The sequence below is a fragment of the Staurois parvus genome, unplaced genomic scaffold (assembly GCF_062004578.1).
Source record: "Staurois parvus isolate SC_StPar_1 unplaced genomic scaffold, SC_StPar_1.0 ptg000011l, whole genome shotgun sequence".
Lineage (NCBI taxonomy): Eukaryota > Metazoa > Chordata > Amphibia > Anura > Ranidae > Staurois > Staurois parvus.
In genome coordinates, this window is record NW_028317807.1 from 578,435 (window position 1) to 599,843 (window position 21,409).

Consider the following 21,409-nt stretch of genomic DNA (forward strand, 5'->3'; position numbering starts at 1 on the left):
CCTCTCTTCTCTCCCAGCTCTCTCTCTCTCCCTCTCTCTCTCTCTCTCTATCTATTATATATTTTTATTATTTTATTAAACAGTCAATATTCCCTGTACTTATTGAGATCATTAAATACAGGATCTCTATACTGATTTATTTCTCACCCAGCTGACACAAAACATGTAGAATACATCTAGCAGACATAATCACTATTAAAAAGGCCATTTTAAGTGTTCAGTTTCAGGTTGAGCAACTCTGGGCCGGATAAAATGGCACCCATAAAAGTAATGACAGTACGATAGACCCACTAGGGAAAGGTTTGCTTTCTGCAGAGACATAGTTTTATGCATGCTATGAGGTACTGAATTATGGGAGGATGGGTTAGTCAGTGCAGAGATGGTAGAAACATGAACTTAGAGTGAGTTCCTGCTCAGACCTCTCTTGTAGAAATGTTTGAATGTGCATAACAACTGGACCTGGTGGGTAAAATGGTTTTAAAGTAGCAAATTCCAGGAATCATCCCCAAACCATTTATCAGAAGAAGTTGGTGGAATGTTTCTCAATGTTTATGAAGTGGTAGATTACCATCTGGGAGTGCCCTAATCCTGAGAGTTTCTGCTGTAGGTTCTTGGGTTAGAAGAAGGTAGTCTCATTAGTTTCTGCTGCAGGCCCCTGGTGACTTCAGGTGAAGAAGAAAGTTTCACCAATGGCTTTTAGTGAAAAAGTGCGGAGAATCACAGCTTCCATTGAAAGCATGCAAATTGCAATATCATGATCCCTGGAAATCAAACCACTGTGGAAAGGAATTTTAATCTGTGGGGTAAAGTTCTTTCTGGAGGAATTGTCCTAGGGTGGGTCAGTGTATCTACTCCCTGTGCCTCCCTGGAAGTGCTATTCTTCCTTCGCTGCCAGATCCTCATAGCCAGTACCCGATGTCTGGCATCCACAGTTAGAATGGCTATTCTGCCTGGAGTATTTGAGTGTTTGGTCTGATTCAACCTGTTACCCACCAACACAACACGTTTTTCTGTTTGTACAATATTCTTTTCTGTTCCATTGCATATGGAACCCTATCTGGAACATGTGCATTTTCTGAAAAGGCCATCTGACCATAGGTGTTGTGGAGGAAAGAGTGCCAAAAAGGCTCAGGCACTTGAATACATACATTCATTTTCAAAACATTGCTGCCTGTACCTTGCCCTAAACAGCAAAGTTTTTTTTGCAGTAGCTGAATTGAGTTGTGTCCCGTAGTGCCCTCAAAAAGATTAATTGCTGGCCAGGAATCAGATTGGGCATGTTTTTGCTGATTAACCAGCCAAATTCCTGAAACTTAGTGAAATTTTCTCTGATTCTGTAATACAGTGCTTCAGTCCTGAGCAAGGAGTAAGATGTAAGTTAAATAATTATTTAATCTAAGACTCTTTCCTTTGAGATGTGCAAAGAGAGAAAGGGACACTTATGAAATTCCTCAAGGATGTTGATATTTTGAAAAGAAGACATGCAATTTGGAAGTGGTAACCCCAAACTAAAAACCAAGGGAACCTCTGGAACTGTGGATCGATAGGACTATGCAAGTATGCATCGAACAGGTTCACAAATGGAATCCAGTCACCCAGATGAATGGCTGGAATATTAGACTGGAATGACAGCATTCAGAAGGATGGTACCCACATTTATTTATTTAGTGACTTCAGGTCACCAGTGTTTTGTTTACTAAGAAAAGAAGTAGTAATCAGTGAATTTTTCTACTAGAGGAACTGCTTGCTTTTGAAGCAAAAATTAAATGGATTGGATGAACAGGAGAGAACTCTTTTGGGTGGCAGGAAGAATTGTTTACACAAAACTGATTCTATGGTGGATGAGATTTATAGGGCCAAGGATGGTCCTTTGTCACAGTAGCGATCACCCAAGGATCTTTGATAATTTTTTTTCCTCACCTGGGCAGACACTTGGAGATGGACACACCATCAAAATATTTTTTGGGCTCCTGGGGGATAGAGATGTAATTCTGTTTGGAAATTTTATGAAGAGAAGACTGGGCTACTCTTCAACTTCTACAGAACTTCTTAGCAGGTTTAAATAATCATGAATCTTTAGTTATTGATATATTGATTGCTGCTGCTTTGCCTATTAAGTCCCCCGCATGTTTTAATCTCTGGAGCATGGGGATGATATGTTCTTTTTTAATGTTGATTACTGCTGCTCGGATGTTGGTTGTCCATAAAGAGATTGCTCTAGCATCCCATGCCAGAGTGATCCCAGGGTGTGATACCCTGCCTGACCAAAGATAATATTTCCTCAGATCAAGATCTGCCTTTCTTCCATATGGATCTTAGCAGACACTGCATCCTCCAGGGAGAGGGTAACATTCCCTCTTAGATTGTAAGCTCCAAAGCGTATGGCCCTCGAACCCCTCGTGTATTGTTTTGTTACTGTATTGTCTCATGTACTGTCCCCCACTACAATGTACAGTGCTGAGCAAACTTTTTGGCGCTATATAAATACTGTATAATAATAATAATAATAATAATAACGTGATGTGCTAACTTCGTAACTCAGACATCCAATAGGGGGCCATGTTCTTAGATTATAATTATTAAAGTCTATCAAGACAAGGTTTCTTTTTGACTTTTCTAAATTCCTCTGTGATGACTTTCTATAACTCCTTTATACCATATATTCAAAGGAGCTGCTTGATTTTTGAAGTAAGGATAATACTTTCACTTTTTTGACGGTTCTTCAGTGGAATCCTAATGCTGAATCTTTTCCTAATCTTTTGCTACAAACAGCTCCACCATGCTGAAGTCAAACCCAGTTGCACAGGGTTCTTCTGGTTTGCTGACTGATCACTGCAGTCCACAGCAGTGATGCTTTCACCCGTCGGGAAGGGGCAGGCACAAGCACGTTAAGCTCTTTATTGTGACCTGCAATCAACTATTTGGTGATGGAGACTACATATGTAGTTGCAGCCTTGTGGGTAGCCTGTGAAAGACACTTGCAATAGATCAGCAGTTGTTCTTAAACAAGTATTTCTGCCATGAGTATGAGTTGGAATCAGAGTGGCTGCTCTGAGGGTGAGCGGATAAATGGCTATGTCTGTGAGAGTGGTGACATCTTGGTGAAGGAAATGAACAATCTGGCTCATGAACATATGCATGACCTTCAGTTGGATCTTTGTGAGGGGAAGTTATATCATTTTTATCTTTTACTTAAACCTGCCCTTATCTGTCAGGAGTGGCAACGTCTTTTGTGACAGCAATCTCCATCATAACATTGGAGAGGGATGAGGAAGAAAAGCCATTAGGCTATAGGCAAGCTTTTTTTAAATTCCACCACCATGGAGGCCCCTGACCCCCCCCCCCCACACACACACACACACGTGCAAGCACTGGAAGATCATAGGAAAAGCGGAAGGCAGTCATCAGAAGTGGTGGCCAAGCCACAACAGAACCCAGACTGAGTTACCTGAAACACAGCAGAAATTTCAGACTAGGGAAGACTAACCTGGCTGGCCAACCAACCAAGGAAAGATGGCAGATAAGGGCAAAAATAAAAATCCAATCTCATCAGATAATGTGTCCATTGCAAGGACACAAAACATAATTGTCATATGAGGGTGAGGGGTTGATCATTTACTGATTGTATGCTGCCAATATGTGCAGAGAAACTTAAAATAGGCACAACCATTGTTAGGTATACCTAAAAATATTATAATCAAAGAAATCAATACAACACTGGCAGTTGTAGGGATCGTGTATATTTACAACTTTGTTTTTAGAATGGTGCTTTAGAAATATTTTCTTGCTGGATCTTTGTATGTCCTGCAAAATACACCTTTCATTTTAACATTAAAACATGCAAAAGCAATTCAACACACCCCAATATGTTCATTTACTTCATGGAAAACCACAGAGGAATGAATGTAGCTCTCAATATACTGCAGAGACTTGAGGGAAACAGACAATCCTATATTTTATCTTTTCTGTATAAACAATTATTTCTATGAATTTACTATATACATTGTGTTGTTGCATAATGTATCCTGCTGTAATTTGAAGGCCTGTGTAACAGCCTGCATCCAGACAGTTAAACTTGCAAGAAGACGATGTATTTGATTTTCCAAACTGACATCACAGAAATGAGAGGGCTGGTTTAAAGGATCCTGCCAAAACATGTGGTGTGAATTAAATCAATAGTCAAGTAAAACGTTTACGTCAGAGGGTAACCAAATGAAACACTATAAATTAACCTTTTCCTTTGGGAAGTTGCATTGCTTTAATTCTTTGCAAAGTTAAAGAGAAACATTCACACCCAACAAGCCATCAGCTTTGTAAGCCAACATTGTTAAACGGTATGGTTGGAAAGAGACATACAGTACCTAAGGGTATGCATGAATGGCAAAAAAAAAAAGTCTTTGTTTTTATTGTGGCTAGCTTTACAGGTCCTGTCTCTGACAGTTAGCCAGCTCATACTTTTTTAATCTCTGCCATAATCTGAGCTGCTGTCTGTACAGATGCCTTAGGTTTCTAGTACTTCTTCAGAGGTGTGTGATGGTTTGGGACTTATCTGGGTTCCCCAGGGGCCTTCTCTATTATATCAGTTCAGCCTAGATTCCTCCACTAAAAAGTATCTTGTAGCATAATTAATACAATTTGGAAGAGAAAATATAGATGACACAATGAACAACCGATGATGTATTAAATAGTACAAAGATGCCCCTTTGGAACTTCATGTTGCACATACACATTCATTCTAATAGCTGTGTGGTTGGAAAAAAACATTTAGGATGATAAAATTCATATGCCAGACATCTGGAAAAAAAGGCCTGCTTTTGTTAAAGAAAATCTAATACAATAAGTCATGCACATGCAAGGGGAACAACATGGAATGCTGTCCAGAGTGGATTCTTCAACCGTGAAATATGTTTTTTTTCACAAGAGTGTGGTCAGAATTTATTGAAAAAGTTTACTCTTGGGACCAGATGTTCCTATAAGCAAACTATTCCTATGTCAAGCTTTATTTTCCCAGGAAGAAAGGAACTTTTCTTTATATAAATGCTTCTTAATGACAAATATTAAAACACCAACAGATGACTGAACATATGAACATAGCAACAAACTGTATATATTTATATATTTATTTATTTATTATGCTTTTAAAATGGTATCAAATGTTACAGATGCTGTGAGCTAACATTTCCTGCTTGCTTCTGTAAAATTAACTGAATGAGGATTTATTTTATTCTTGGGCAAAAAATCCCTGTTTGGATTGGATTTTACTGTTGAACTTGTCAATGTTTGAGGGTGCAGAAGAACATTGGTGAGAATAAATTTCCCTTCTGACATGGCCCATAATGTGAGGATGGCTGTCAAACAGACAACGGAGCCCCGCAGATTACATCAGAAGGGCAGCTTTACCAGAAGTCTGTGGGGCTGAGCTGATATTGGGAGAGGCTACCATATCAGCTGTGCCCTCCACCACCACAGTGCCCTTGGGATGGGCAATATTTGGCATCATTTGGAGCAGTTTGGAAGATTGTTATTTAAGGATCTTTAATATATATAGTACTGCACATGACATGCTGCATGTGATACATGTCTCCAATGGTCATACAATGTTGCTAGCTATGTATTCCCATTTTGTGAAATAAACAAACTGAAAATCAGAATGGTGTTGTTATTTCTTTTTGAATATGAAGTTTGCATGTATGTTTTAAATAATAATTTCTGTGAGAAACATAAAGCAGTTGAGGCAGATATATTTTTTGGCTTACACACTTTTGACCATGTTAATTATAACTATCTTTAGATAAACTTCTAAGACCAAGTCCATCTGCAGCATAATTACTTTCTTTAAGATTTATTGGTTTTAGTCAATGAGAGTTATACCAGGATTTGCAGTCATTAAACTTTATATAGTAATCTATTGCTATTAATAATATACTTCAGATGTGCATGCTTTAGGCTCATTGGTTCCTTTCCTATCTGCTTGTGGTTTTCCTTACTATACTTGGTCATCCCACATCACAAGAGTATGCTCACAAAATGTTTTTCTGCTTTATAAAGAAGTACAGAGAAAGTGTTATTGTTCACAGACATCTTGATGTAAGACACCCCCCTCACACACACACACAAGCATGCACACACACAGAAACACACTGCACACAATACAGAAACATAAAGCACTACAGATAATACAGAGATGTGAGACACTGAACATAATACATATTATTAAGCAGTAGATGTAATGGAGAAGTATGAAGCTTTGTGTTTACCAGAGAGGTATACGGTATTTCATGATACTCAGATATGATGCAGTGTGCATGTTAAAAGGATAAGAAGCATAGCATGTCTTACAGAGGTATGTGGCACTGTATGCTCCGTCATGTAAAACATAAGTACACCCCATGAAGGTTGTTGACTTTTTCAGCATATTTGAACAGTAAACTTTAGATCTTGATTCAAATAGTGCTTTCATATAAATGTGACATACTTGAACAAATGGCTCAAAAAATTGATGTGGTGTATTCATTTTCATTATCTGAAGCAATGGTATCTAAACTGTGGTCCACGTGCCAGATACAACCTTTTTGATAGCCTTCATATTTATCTGGCCCTTGGAGTACTAATACACCAGTGACACCAAGGATGGGGCGCAATTTCTCCAACTGATACTGATGATGGGGCACTCTTCCTCCTTCTACTGACCAAAGGCACAATTTCATTTTTTTTTACTCCCATTGACCACCAAACCTAAGACATTGTTTGTCTGGACATTTTCTGTCCTCACTGACCACAATCTGTCCCCCCCAAGGCCCCTTTCACATTGATGCAGTATGATTTTGCCTGCATCATGAGTGCAGTGTAGTGTACCCACAGATTTGGTGTGGGTTAGCTGCCCTTTCCCATTGACTTCTACTATGTCCTGCCGTTTTCGTTTGCTTTCTAAAAGCATCAATGTGAAAGGAGTCTATACTCTAAAACTCTGAAAAACAGTAAACTGGTCGGCTTGTTTAGAAAGTTTGAAGAACCCTGATTTGACCTCAAGCCTGAGATGCCCACAAAAATGCCTGTATAAATGCTAAAAAAAGTGACCAAAAATTACCAAAGATGTTGAGCTCCAATGTAAATGCAACCTTACACTTTCTTAGCATACCATGTATTACTTGATGTAAGCAAGTAATAGAGGGTTATATGGAATCTGTGATAGATGTGAGGCACTGTGTGTAACAGACAGGTATGAGGCACTGTAAGTAATATAGTGACTTCATTGGAACCTCATGGCATCACCTTTGACAAAACACATGCTGGAACGGTATGGCGTTCTGATGTCAACTCATTATGTGTGACATAGCGGGACAGTGAGAGGATGAATTTACTTGTTTACCTGCTTCTTTACTTACCTTTTGAGTTTTTAGTATTGTATTTTGTTGATGAATGTGAAATTGTTTACTTGCACCATGTGCAATGCTTTTGTTTTTTTAGCATGTTATGATAGTATGCTGATGGTTTAAGGGTGCATCTTCACTTGATGATCAGCTAGCAGTATCCTGTTCTCCTACTGGAGAGCTTAACTTTATGAGAGATATGACCTGTTATGACTTTGAGGTTTTATTATTAAGAGTCTTTAGTGCTTGTGATGGTGGCTTGTGGTCACAAAAAAGAGTTTTCTAATTAAAGATTTATGAGTGGACTGTTATGGATTACCTTTTAGTCTAAGGAAGCCCTTTGGACTTTTATGGTTGTACTACAATAATTATTTCATATTTCACTTGTTTCAATTTATTTGCTTGAATGTTATTATATATATATTGAGTTGATTGCATTATTCACATTTTTTATTTAAAGGGGTGGCGTAGCAGAATTAGGGAATCACAATACAGAATTACACGTTAGAGGTATAGCTACATAGGGGACAGCAGATGAGGTGCTAAAGAGGCACAGTGACACAGGTGAGCGAAGGTGGAACAGAGCCAACAGACCGGAAAAGTAACCTGCTTGACAGCACTTCCCACTCAATAAAATAAAAACGGACTGCTGTATGTAGAGTAATTCTTGACTTGTGTACCCTGTAGGTAGGAGGCTCTGACCCACCCCTCCTGCCCAAAAAAACCCCAAAACCTTCATCCACCTATGTTGCTACCTGAGAAAGCCAGTCTCTGCAACCATTCTGTACTCCAGTGACGTGTCAGCTATATCAGGGATAAGTGGTCATCTGATTCATCACAGAAAGCCAACTGCATCAGCTGTGTGCCTGAGCATGTCTAGCAGTTTAGTTTTCCAGATGATTACATTTATTATACTAAAGCACTGGAACAGGATTGTTATGTACCTTTGGTGTGGCTTGGGGCTTAAAGTCCATGAGCATAACCATCCTGAATTGGAGATTCATTTGAGATGTTTTTGAGTTTTGTGATCAACCCCTTAGGTACCTATTTTATCCTAATTTTATTTATTTATTTGCACACTTTTTTTTGTTTACAAACGTCTCTAGCATGAAGAAGAAGATGCAATGTATCTTTTCTCCATTCAAGAGGAGAGGGTATAGGGCAGGCTGTACAGAGACTGATCACCTATCACAGGCTCTTACAATAATACTATGATCAAAAGTCAGACCTCCTAGCTCCCGGTTATTAGAGCTGTGAGGCTGCATATGTGCATATGCTCAGTAGGAGGGGGTTAAACAGCTATATAGCACATGTACCTTGATAAATGCATATCACCATGTTTGAGTTCTGTCAATGCTCCAGTCATTCAGCAATCAGTATTAGAAATTGCTGACCATTTGCCAGTGACACCATGTAGCTCAGCGCTCACGTGCTATTTACTTCTAAAGTTGATTCTAAGGTAAACATCCACTTTAAGTATGGAAATGTCAGCTCTGTGCACTTTAGGTTTTAATTTAAAAATTGTTCTTATATTTTGAGAAGAATTTACTATGAACAACATTATAACTGGCCAACTATGATAACTATTTACCGGAGATTCTTCTAACTTGGTTCAGTCAAAAAAAAAAATGCCATCCAAATATATGGATGAGCTATTACAAAAAAGGTAAAATATAATGGATGCGACCATCACTATTTCTTACTCTGCTAGTCAGTCCTTTACAGATTATGTTTGTCTTTGTGTTATAAATGACCAGTTAAAGCTGAAATCCAAGAAATCAGCTACAGTACATGTTTTTTCAGGCACCCCTGCCAGACAGCACAATCATACTCTTGACTTCTGTTGCAGCAGTAACATAGCTTGTTCAAGAGCACTGGGTCAAAACCTCAGTTTTGCTGATTGCACAATGAGGGAATATAGGACTGAGGTCATCCCTCTGCTATTTTGCTTTGACCTCAAATTGGCATGTTGCCTGTCAGCATATTTGCATGCAGCACACCTGATTGGCTGCCAGTTCTTCCCCTCCCCCATCTCAGTCTGCTATGCTGCATACAAGGGTTTACAGATGGCTAGCGTCAAAACAAATTTTCAGGTACTTACATTGAATAATTAAATTTTAATTTTTCTTAAAAAAATACTTTTCTTTGACAAACTGATGTTGGACTGGACCAAAACATCTACTGTATATGGAAGAAAACACAGACAAACATTTTCTGAAGTCTAAGAATTGTTTACTGATACTTTGCCACTTTTGACCAAGAAAAAGATTGTACAGAGATTTTCTGTGACCTCTTGGTAAACACTTAGAGCTTTATCCAATGCTGTTTTAGGTTGCCCTTATTGATACTCAGTTATCCACCATTGGACATTTTTCTTGTATGTAGACAGGATTTCCTGGTGTATTGACTCATGCATGCGGTTCAATATATGTTAAAATAATAACCTACCTGTTTGTTTGTTTTATTTACAGGGGAAACAGGAGGCTTGGCCTGCAAGCAAGGGGAAAAGCTTTATATGAATCAAGATGTTTGGAAGCCATCTCCCTGTCAAATTTGTGTCTGTGATAGTGGTGCCATTTTGTGTGATGACATCCAGTGCCCTGAGATTGTAGATTGTGACAATCCTGAGATCCCACCTGGAGAATGTTGTCCTGTATGCAGATCTGGTGGTCGTCCCAATAATCCCAGTAAGAAATAACTTTTTAAACTTATATAAGACTGGATTGTTTAGTTTTTCAACATAGGTTAGCCTTTCTGTCTCAGTGCTGGAAGCTTGAGACCAAAACTGTATAAAAGGTGGTATGTTATCCTTGGTGGCTTGTATAATTTTCTGACATTTTTATATACTTCTCAAATCGTTATAGCATTTATGATATGACCATTCACTCCCTAGTATTCTATCTAGCATTCTCTAAGAAATGATGAATATGTGCATTGCTAGACATAATAAAATAGTGTATATTACATGTATCATATAAACTGTTATTTTGGCAACATGATCTCTGCTCTTTTTCAAGGATATGCAGAGTGGTAGAAGATCAGATAACCTTTCTAGCCAGGTGCTAGCAAACAAATTTAGGTTTGGAGTTCCATGGTTCTTTTATTAAGACACACTTACAGTATGCACACAATTGGGTATATTTGACATGAAATTCTTAAGTATTTCAAACAATTAAAGGAGGATCAAGGTTATGATGTTGGCCTAGAGACATGCTTTACATAATGCTTGATACCTAGTGGGAGAGTGGGCCATTGTCATGTGTGGACCATTGCACATTCTTGAGGAGAGGCTTACATCAGGTCTCCAGTAAATAGCAGGAAAGACTTAGAATAGTTGGGAGTTACCAAAACCCCCATAAGCTGCATCAGCGGCTAGAAATAGTTGAGAAGGTTTAAACTCCTCAACAGTCTTCTGCAAAAAGAAACATGTTCTTGAGTGCAGAATGGATATTTAGCAGGAATCAGTATTCATTTGAAGAACTTTGAAATATCTTCTACTGCATTATTTTTCCTTTTAAACTGCTTACTCCAAAATCCCCTCTTCAAGCATAACTTGATCTTAACTTTTGCAAAATGCTTTCAGTTCATCACTAAACATTTTCATTCCATCGTTCCATCTATCTCACTCTAGTAAAATTCTTTCTTCCTGTCTCATAGAATCATCTCTAGTTCTATTTTCCTCCAAACATCTTCCCTATTTCTTACTCTCTGCTTCCTACTTCCATATTAATACTTATTTATTACAGGTACTTATGTAGCACTGTCAATTTACACAGTGCTACATATCCTCATGTCCATGGAAAGATAAGAACATCAGTGTAGTATGAAGATGAGCTTTACCTGAAAACCCCATTATGAGAGCTGGAATATTCATGTTCCATTACTTCAAGCTCATCCTTTCCCAGTTTGTCATGTGTGATGTAACAACTATAGAGCTGTAAGAAAGGAAAGGTAGGGAGGATAGGAAAGCATCCATGAAAGACAGTGATAGGAATCAGGGAGGTTTGAAGGAAGGTTTATGCAACAGTAATGAAGGAGGTGTGAAGGATATTACAGGGAAGTGGCTGGTAGCATAGAAAACAAAAAGGATGACTGGCAATATGAAAGGGTAAAGTAGGAGGCATGGAGCAAATAATAATAAATCAGAGAACAGAGGCACTTGACTGATTGGCTACAGTACTGTAGGTAACTAATCCAAAACATGTATTCAAAAAAAAAAAGTCAGAAGTCATTATCTCAAATATTTGTTTTGGATAAGTATTGAAGCCAGTGGATCAGCATGTACTGACAGCAGAGGATCAGCATGCCAGCCAGGCAACCGAATGAGAGAGCAGAGCACTGATAGCCTCCATTTTTTTTTTCTCATAAAATGTTTCTTTTCAATTTCAGCAAATGATAATATTAAAAACAATATGTTGTATAAAAATGATTTAAAACAGTATATATATATATATATATATATATATATATATATATATATAAAATTATTTATTTAAAACAAAATATGTTGTATGAGTTATTGGTTGGCGCTGCTATATGGAAATCAGGGTAATCAACTATATCTGCACAATTCATAGACTGAATCAATAAAAAATGTGTTACATGTCTGTAAGAGAGGGGTATAATTGAATAATTGAATACATTTCAAGGAAAACAGTACAAGTACAGTATATCATTTTAAGTAATTTTTTTTAACAATTGGATCTGACTGCAGTGTGTTTTCATTGCCTTCTCAAGTATCTAACAATGTCCATTTTCTTTTTCCTTTTAGGTAGAGGATTAAAGGTGAGCGAACAATGCTGAAAATGGCATGTATAAAACTTTAAGTAGAATTAAATAGTGAGAAGCTGGCCAGCACTTGTCATAATGTACAAGCATGAAGAGCATACTTGCACAATATGGTACACTTACCTCTAGAAGAGCTCACCTGCTTTAAGTGAGGATGGAGGTCCCTGCTCCGGCTAGGTCACTGCCATTGCTTTGTCTTTCTCCTCTTCTTCTAGGTCTGACCTCTTCTCTCTTCATTCATACTGAAGATACAATCCCACACATTCTTTGCTTCATGATTTACTGCATGATTCTTTACTTCCTTCATTGAGACTGGTGGAGTTGATTTACTAAAGAAGTAGAAGTTTTTTACCTAGCAAAGTAAATGTTCACATTAAAAACTGAACATGCACTTTGGTAAGTGAAAGTAAATGAATAAGGTGAAGCTGTTTCCACATTGCATACCCAAGTACTGTATGCGTGAGGGAAATTAAAACAAATGTTTCTTTAGCACAAAGTTGGGTATTTAAAGTGGACAGAGTTTCACACATTCACTAACATTCAGTTTGCAAGCTGAGCAGAAACTTCCAAAGTGATCAATAACTTTCCTGAATGGACAACCTCTACTCTTGTAGTAAATACCCACAATGTCTAATGAAGTATGTTTTTTCAGATATCAATATGGTGTGGATCAATTAAGGAGATTTTCCCTCACAGAAAGTAAGAGACAATTTCCAACAAGTACACAACAATAAAATTTCTCCTCACTAAAGTATCAAAAGACTAGAACTCTTTGATATTTATTGCTGTTTTCTCACTGAAAATTGGTCTTCACTTCCTGTTTTACTTACAAAATTGTCACTGGGACAGGAATTTAGTTTAATGCCTATAATCTAGACAAAGGTGCGCTTTAACTCCCTTTTTCTCAGGGGATCGTCATCCCTGTATATTGCCACTCATAAAGAACATTGGATAAATAGTCATCGGGCAGTCGATCCACCCGGTATTTGCTGTGTACCAAACTGTTATGACATGGCCCGGTACATAAAGACACTGTAACAAGCCAATCCAAGAGGCTGGGTACCATGTGACCACAGTGACTGGTCATCACAGCGATCACATGGTACTGGTTACAGTGTTAATCCATCCGCTTCCCTTTACAACAGAAGGAGAGTGAGTACTTGTCAATGATGAAAAAATGAATGAATTAATAGCTGCAGATTTATTCATTCTGTTTCAGTGATATAGGTAAGAATCATTTTTTTCAACCCTTTTATGCCCCCCTCCTCCCCTACACCTACTACCTCTAAGCTGTATCTATGTGGCCTATAAATGAACCCTTTCACCTCTCTTTTCCAACACATCTGCACATTAACCCCTTCATCTTCATCCTGCCACTGAATGTGACCAGTACAATAATCCTTTGCATATAACCTGTACATTTAATATATCTAGTGCACCATTCCCATGCTCCATGTTTAACTCCCTAATACCAGCATGTTTCTTCATTTCCAAAAAATTGTGGCACAAAAATGAGATCTCCTTGGGGTGTCTACTTTCCAAAAAAGGGTCATATCAGGGGTTTTCATACTATTCTGACATTTTTATTTTACGTACGGATAGTACGGAAAACAGGTTCTTTTCAAAATGAATTAAATATTACCAGAAAGCTCTGTTTTACAAAACTGATATAAAATTGTAATTGTCAGTCAAACTGTCACTAAAAAATGAAAAATTCCCTGGTAAGAAGGGGTATTACAAGTTCAAACTGAAGTGAGGGGACATTTCCCTTTTTGAAAAGAATGTTCACTGGGCCTAATAAATAAGCTTGTATTCATCTCAATCTACCAATCATGTACCACCAAAAATCCTGTTTTTACATATCATTCACATGATTTGGTATAAATAGTTTCACTGTATTCACTAACATTCACTTTGCTAAATAGTTTACGCCTTTACCCCTGGTACATGCAAAATATATATAATGTTGGCATCCTGTAAACTCGGCAATGATTAAAAAATGTATGTCAGCAGTAAAAAAACTTTAATTAAGTTTCTGTAAAAATAAATTTGTTGTAGTCTTTTAAATGGTGGCCCTTTTGGCCTGATTACCCATTAGCAAAATCTTCAAACTTCCATGAGTCTCCATTTTGTATGATTCTAGATATATCAGAATTCTTGACTGACTATATATTTACAGCACCAGTTAGATCATTTGTTTAGGTATTTGTGTCTAATGTATATTGTGTATTAACTATAATTCACTTCATTTCTATTTGTATAGGGTCAAAAGGGAGAGCCTGGAGATGTGCCTGCTGTAAGTTTTTCATTATCACTAATACTTAACACTGATGTAGTAGCAAGTATCATAGCAGTATATTTCCTACTTTCAACATTGTCAATTATTTAGATGTAATAAGGTATATATAAAACATTTTTATCCCAGCTGGGAAGATTTACCATTTCTAAGGGTTTGTTTTCACCAGATGCAGTTGGGTACATTTTTAAACACAGTATGAGCGCACTAGAAATGCATGTATGGTATGGAAAATGAATGTATTTCAATGAGCCCAGTTTACATCTCAGTGGCGTTTTCATGTGTTTTTTTAAACACGTAAAGTATGCTGAATGTTTCTGCACCAGAACAGACTGCAAATGTATGTAAATGCATATAAACTCATAACGGACACGTAAAAGCACCACAAACTCACACATGCAAACACATTTAAACACAACTTGGCAAAAAATCTTTAAAAAATAGAAACACATTTCAATAATTGCAATGCAAACACACATAGACACAAATGCAGAGAGGTAAATGTTTGAGCTGTCAATGAAATAGGAATAGAGGGAAAATCTTCCAATGGAGACACTTTGGATTTTATTTACTAAAGCTATCGAGTGCAAAATCTAGTGCAGCTCTGCATAGAAACCAATCAGCTTCCAGGTTTTTTGTCAAAGCTTAATTGAACAAAATGTAGTTAGAAGCTGAGTGGCTACCATGCACAGCTGCACTTTAGCTGCATTTTAGGAAATCCCCCCCTTTGTCTAGTGACAGGTGTCTAAGGCTTGGTTCACACTTATGCAGTTTGCATTTGATCCATTTCTGCAGTGCTTTTTGTGGTGCGTTTTGTATTTTTGCACATGTGTTTTTGATGCGTTTTGCATTTTTTCCAACTTATTGCTGGGCAGATTAAACTGCAAAACTCATCAAAACACCTCACAAACACACCAAAAATGCACTACATGCCTTTCTGCAGCGTCTCCATTGAAGTCTATTGAACCAAAAATGCAATGTTTTGCATTTAAAAAAGTACCTGATCCTTTACAAAAAACGCGGAGATATGAACCTGTCCCATAGGAAATCATGTTAAATGGACTGCTATGTATTTCTTCAAAACGCAATGGAAAATGCATAGGTGTGAACCTAGAATAAGAGAGGATTTGTCTTACTTTGGAGTGATCTCCCCAAACTGTCTGGTGGAAGTGAAGGGAACATAACCTCCAAGAGATGCAATCAGAAAGCAGTTTTAATAATTTACCACTCCCATCTAAAACCTAAGAGAAAACCTTTTTGGTTTTAGATCTACTTTAATTTAGATGCATCTTTTTTACAGAAACGCTGGTATTACTGGTATATATTTAGTGGTTAATGTATTGCCCCCTCAGATTGTATTCATTTTTTGCAGCGATTTTTGTTTTTCTTAGAAACATTTAGCATGAAATAAGTGGGAAAGTTTTGTACTGGAATGGACAGCATATGGTTGGCTGCAGATGGATGTCTTCTGTGTCACAGCCAAGCAAATGCATTTGCCAAGCCAGATTCAAAGTAAATAGAACCACTGATTCCCAGCATTGTGCATTTGTTTAGGGAGTGCTATAACATAGTTAGTTTCCAATAACAGCCATGTATCATTCAAACACTCTTGGAGAGTTTCTAGGTGATCTCTACCACTGCCAACCTAACTGTATGGATATTGCCTCATTAGTCAAGCAATACCATTTTAGTCAAGCAATACCAGTTTTGAGGTATTTTTCAGAGACTTCACTTTGCAGTCACAAAAGTACAGTCTTTTTTTCATCTCAGTTACATTTCTCATATACAGTAGGATTGGTTTTGAAAAGGTAGTAAGCCTATTCTCTTTCAATGTAAAAACAGTTAAGCATTTTAAAAAGGACTGATTTTAAACATGAATGGATAATTTAAGTGAATAGAGTTTTTTACTTAATTTACTATGAGTCCATTTGCATTTTTCTGGGCTGTTGTGGTGCATCAACACACGCTAACTAACATGTGTTATGTAATGCTTAACTTTAGGCAGCTTATTCATTATGAATGGCTGCCAATGCACAACAACACCTTAAAATCTAACATGACTCGTTTTTTATGGCAGCATTGTATAATGCTTGATAGGTACATTGTGTTGTGCTGAAGTGCAAGTGTTTTGCCTGATACTGTAATAGTACATTGTGGCCAAAATTAATGGCACTGCAGTAGTTTTGCATAACCCTGTGAATTCTTGGTGTTTTCAAATGCCATTATAGTCAATAGTACTGTTCGCATCATTGCATTTTTTTGTCCAGTGTGTTTTTGGAAAGTCAAGCACACCACTAGCAATGTAAATGCCTACTCTATGTAAAATACATGCAAAAATGCTTTAAAAACTATAAAAATGCATTTTGGAATGCCGCAGAGTGAACCTTTGGTTAATGATTACTGTTTGTGGAAGATGATTTTTTCTTTCAAGTAATTTCTTGCTGTATTTTGGCTTTTGGATATTTTTATAAGTAACACCTTTTACCTCCCCTCTTCTTCACTCTCCTCCCCTTCCTTCTTCAACCCACTTCTTCCCTCTTTTCCACTCCCCTCTTCTACCCTTTCCTCCCCTCCCTCTTCATCCTTTTTCTTCCCTCTCCTGCACTCCCCACTTCTCCACTCCCCTCTTCTCCCTTCTTTGCCCCTCTTCTTTTCTCTTCTTCACACCCCTCTCCTTCCATCTCCACCCCTTCCCTTATTCCCTCTCTTTCACTCCTGTCTTCTTCTCTCCACCCCTCCCTTCTTCAAGCCCCCTCTGTTACACTTCCCTCTTCTACTCTCTCATCCACCCCCTTCTTCAGCCCACCTTGTTTCCTCTTTTCTACATCCCTCTTCTACTTTTTTCCCCTCTCCCTCCTTCACCCACCTTTTTCCCTTTCCTTCACTGTCCATTTCTCTACCCTCCTCCTGTCCCCTCACCTCCTTTTTGCACCCCTCTTCTTCCCTCTCCTCCAGTAATTTCTTCTAGCCCCTCCTCCCCTCCCTTCTTCACCCCCATCCTCCCTTTCTTCCACTTTCTCTTCTACACTTTCCTCCCCTCCCTTCTTCACCTCCTTCTTCCCTCATTTCCACTACCCTTTTCTACCAATTCCCTTTTTCACCCCTCTTACACTTACCTCATATACCATCTCCTCCCCTACCTTTCTACCTCCTTCTTCCCTCTCTTTCACTTCCCTCTTCTACCTTCTCCTCCTCTCCCTTCTTCACCCCACCTTCCCTCTCTTCCACTCCTCTTTCAGTCCTTCTTCGCCCCCATCTTCCCTCTCTTCACTTCCTCTTTTTTTACCCTCACCCCTTCTTCACCCCCCTTCTCTTCTCTTCCACTTTTCTCATCTACCCTCTCCTCCCCTCCATTTTTACCCCCCCCTTTCTTCGCCTTCTTCTACATCTCTCTTCTACCCTGTCGTCTCCTTCCTTCTTCACCCCTTTTCTTCCCATTCCTCCTCTCTCCACTTCTTTTCTCTCCTCCATTCTCCTCCTCTCGCTACACCATTTTGATTGGCTGGATGATTAAATTGGTGATTAATACTATTTTGCCGCATGCTTAATAAACTTATCTTACATGTAACAAATTTAATGTGTTGTCTTTTTCATTCTAGGTATCTGGAATTCGTGGAAGGCCAGGGCCTGCTGTAAGTGTTTCATCTTAAAAGAAAGAGATGTTTTTTTTTGTACTACCTTCTGTTCCAGACACATATATTCATATCCAAATCAGCAGTCGTAATATAAGAGACTATAAATCAAAAAGTACAAAGGAAAGATCTAAAATTTTGAATTCCGCTTGACTAGGTAAAAATATTACCATCAATAAAGAAAACGAGGACACACAATGCAAGAAAGTCTGGGAGTATAGTGATTGTACGTAGATAGAATGGAAAATTAGGAACAGATAACTAGTGATCAAAGGAAACTAAATGTTCCTTGCTCTAGTCAAGGGACCAAAATCTGTTTAAACTTACTCATCTCTGCCATAAACTGCAGATGTAAAATGCTACACGTGGAGCATGTTAGAAAGTTTGTTTTGAATGTCTGCCAGGGAAGCACATCTGATCTTCACTTGCATGATCTGTGTAACCTGGAGGCTATTGATATTTAATTAAAATTATACATTCTCAGCTCCACCCAGACCTAGCACATGTTGCCTCATTGGGCAGCTAAGGTGTTCCAACAAGATCTGAAGGCAGTGAGTTTCTTCCCAGAATAATATTTGAGCCCTATGGCAGTTCCAACAGATGTGCAACAAATTTCATAAAACATAAACTAATAAAGTAAACACTGATATCTATAAAGGAATATATCATGCTATCATAATAACATCAATGATAAATAATTTGTTTTTGTAACCAAGATTTCTTTAGAACACGGGTGTCAAACTGGCGGCCCTCCAGCTGTTGCCAAACTACAAGTCCCATGAGGCATTGCAAGATTGACAGTTACAAGCATGACTCCCAAAGGCACGGGAATAAAGGGACTTGTAGCTTCGCAACAGTTGGAGGGCCACCAGTTTGACACCCCTGCTTTTGAACATTGCAAGCTATGTTTTTAATTTATGTTATTTCTTTGTGTAAAAATGTGTATTTCAATTATTTCAATGCAATTCTGTTTATATTTCACAGGGACCTCCAGGATCACAAGGACCTAGAGGAGAAAGAGGCCCAAAGGGAAAACCTGTAAGTTGACATATATATATATATATATATATATATACACACAATTTTTTGGCTTTTTGCCATATTGCACGCTTAGTTTGGTGACCAGACATTCCTGATTTCCATAGACTTTCTTGATTGATAAGCATTCTCTCAGGTTTATATTTCTTCCAAGCATGACCTCAGGCAGGCACAGGAGTGTGAAACTTACTTAAAGTACTGCCTAATCATTTCTTCTTTTCTGAAACCTCACTGAAAGCAGAGAGGGGTGTCAGAGCAGCTGGTTTATCACTTACATGGGCTAACCATAAATCAGGCGTATTTGTTAAATATGCAGTAAAAGCTATACAAGTGAACCCAATGACACAGGTTATGTGTTAAAAAAGTGCCAATAAATAAATCACACGCAAAGTCGAGGAAATTGCACTCGTTGACCTCTCTAGTGAGTACTAGCTGATCAAGTGTTGCCATTTTCAATCAATTACCGGTATATATAATCACATATGAGTGCACAATACTATGAGAAACAATCTTTAGTTGATTCTAAGCACTTGATTGTTAGATTATAATAAAAATATACTGTATACTCACCGGCCACAGTTAATGTATACAGTGAGTGTATACTCACTGGCCACAATTGCTTTTTCTATTGGGTATAGTTATAAAGCAGTGAATACTTATATACATTATATTTATGAAGTAGTGTCTTTCTGGTGTATGTTTCAAATTATAGGGATTTATTTTTATTTACTGGGAGTGAATGTTAAATATATGCCACTATTTTTTCTTTTGGTTTGTAGGGATGTAATTAGTTAATAGAAGGACATAAAGGCTCATGCACATGCATGGTTTGGCCCATACAGCACAAATTTTCATTGTTTCCAGGCACAAGGATGGCACAGGTACAGCTTAATAGCTATAGGATTTTATGCTGTATGTGCCATTCTGTCCATGTGCATAAGCCCTAAAATGTAATGCTTGACTAATAAAAATATTTCATATTCATCTTCAAAAAAGTAAACCTTTTAACTTCTATCAGTGTCTTCCCGCCAAGCTTTGCATATGTTTTTCCTTAACTTCCACTGGCAAAAGCTTCCCACAGATGGTGCATTATTGTATGGATGTGGAAGAGATGCACATTCTTTTTTTCTTCAGCTTTACCAGATCATCCCTTTAGTTACTGACTTATCTAGGTTAATCAACTTCCATGGCACACAGATCTCGTACATGCCCCACTCACACCTTTGCACTTGGAAACTCTCAGATAAGTGAGGCTGGCAGTAAAATAGTAAGTATACGGTCACTGTTCAGTGTCTATCACTGAACCCAAAGGATAACCCACATGGAGGAAAAAAAAAATATGAAAAAAAATATTCTTCCCAAATATATTGACATATATTGGAAATGCATTTACAAATATACGTAAAAATATATGTTAAAATGACTTTTAATATATACATTAATATATAAAAGTATATATTTGTAAATGCATTCCAAAAATGTAGATTTGTATTTTTACAGACATACAGTATATTTGAAATGTATTTTTAAAAATATTTTTCATATATTTTATAATAAAAATGCATTTCAACATGCACTATATATATATATATATATATATATTGAAATATATTGAATATTGCCAAAATCGTAGCATTTCAAATATATGTCGATATATTTGGGAAGAATATTTTTTAAATATATTTCAAATATGTTTTTCTTCCATATGGGAATCCCCCATACTGCTGTAAGAATTAGTACACAGCTAAACTCACTTCAGGAGACATGGTTTATTGTCGAAAATCTATTGCCAAATATTAATCTCAGTTCATACTGTATATACGTTCCCAAGTGTAAACAATACATTGTGAAAGGGTTTAGATGTAATTTGTCATTAACTCGCACGTTTCAATAAATAACAGAATAAGTTAAAGGGATACTAAACCCAGGACCCTGCATTCACTATATCTAGTCTCCCACAGTACACAGAACATGGAAATGCAATTATTTTAGTAAATATAAACTGCTAAATACCTTTTCTTATCAGCAGTTAGAGCAGTCTTGTGACTTCAACAGAACACTGGTAATAGCTTGTCGGAGTTCTTTTTCTGCTCTAGGAGGATGTGAAACCTCTGACCCTCTGTCTGGACAGTGTTGATTGGGCCTGATCACATGCACCCTCCCAAGAAAAAAAAAAAAAATTTTCTCTAGCAATACACACCAAACTGAGCATGTGCATGTGACCATGGATGCAGTCTGTATCAGGTGGTCATTTCAACAAGAAAAGGAGCATAAAAGAAAGGATC

General features: G+C 37.6%; 1 protein-coding gene across 1 annotated transcript in view; it reads left to right on the forward strand.

Annotated features, from left to right (window-relative positions):
- COL5A2 (collagen type V alpha 2 chain) overlaps positions 1–21,409 on the forward strand; it is a 211,045-nt gene that overhangs the window by 93,413 nt on the left and 96,223 nt on the right. The window contains exons 2-6 of the mRNA XM_089670000.1: positions 9,842–10,057; positions 12,142–12,155; positions 14,422–14,454; positions 18,054–18,086; positions 19,071–19,124. Coding sequence (XP_089526126.1) covers positions 9,842–10,057; positions 12,142–12,155; positions 14,422–14,454; positions 18,054–18,086; positions 19,071–19,124 — 350 coding nt within the window. The remainder of the gene's footprint in view (positions 1–9,841; positions 10,058–12,141; positions 12,156–14,421; positions 14,455–18,053; positions 18,087–19,070; positions 19,125–21,409) is intronic.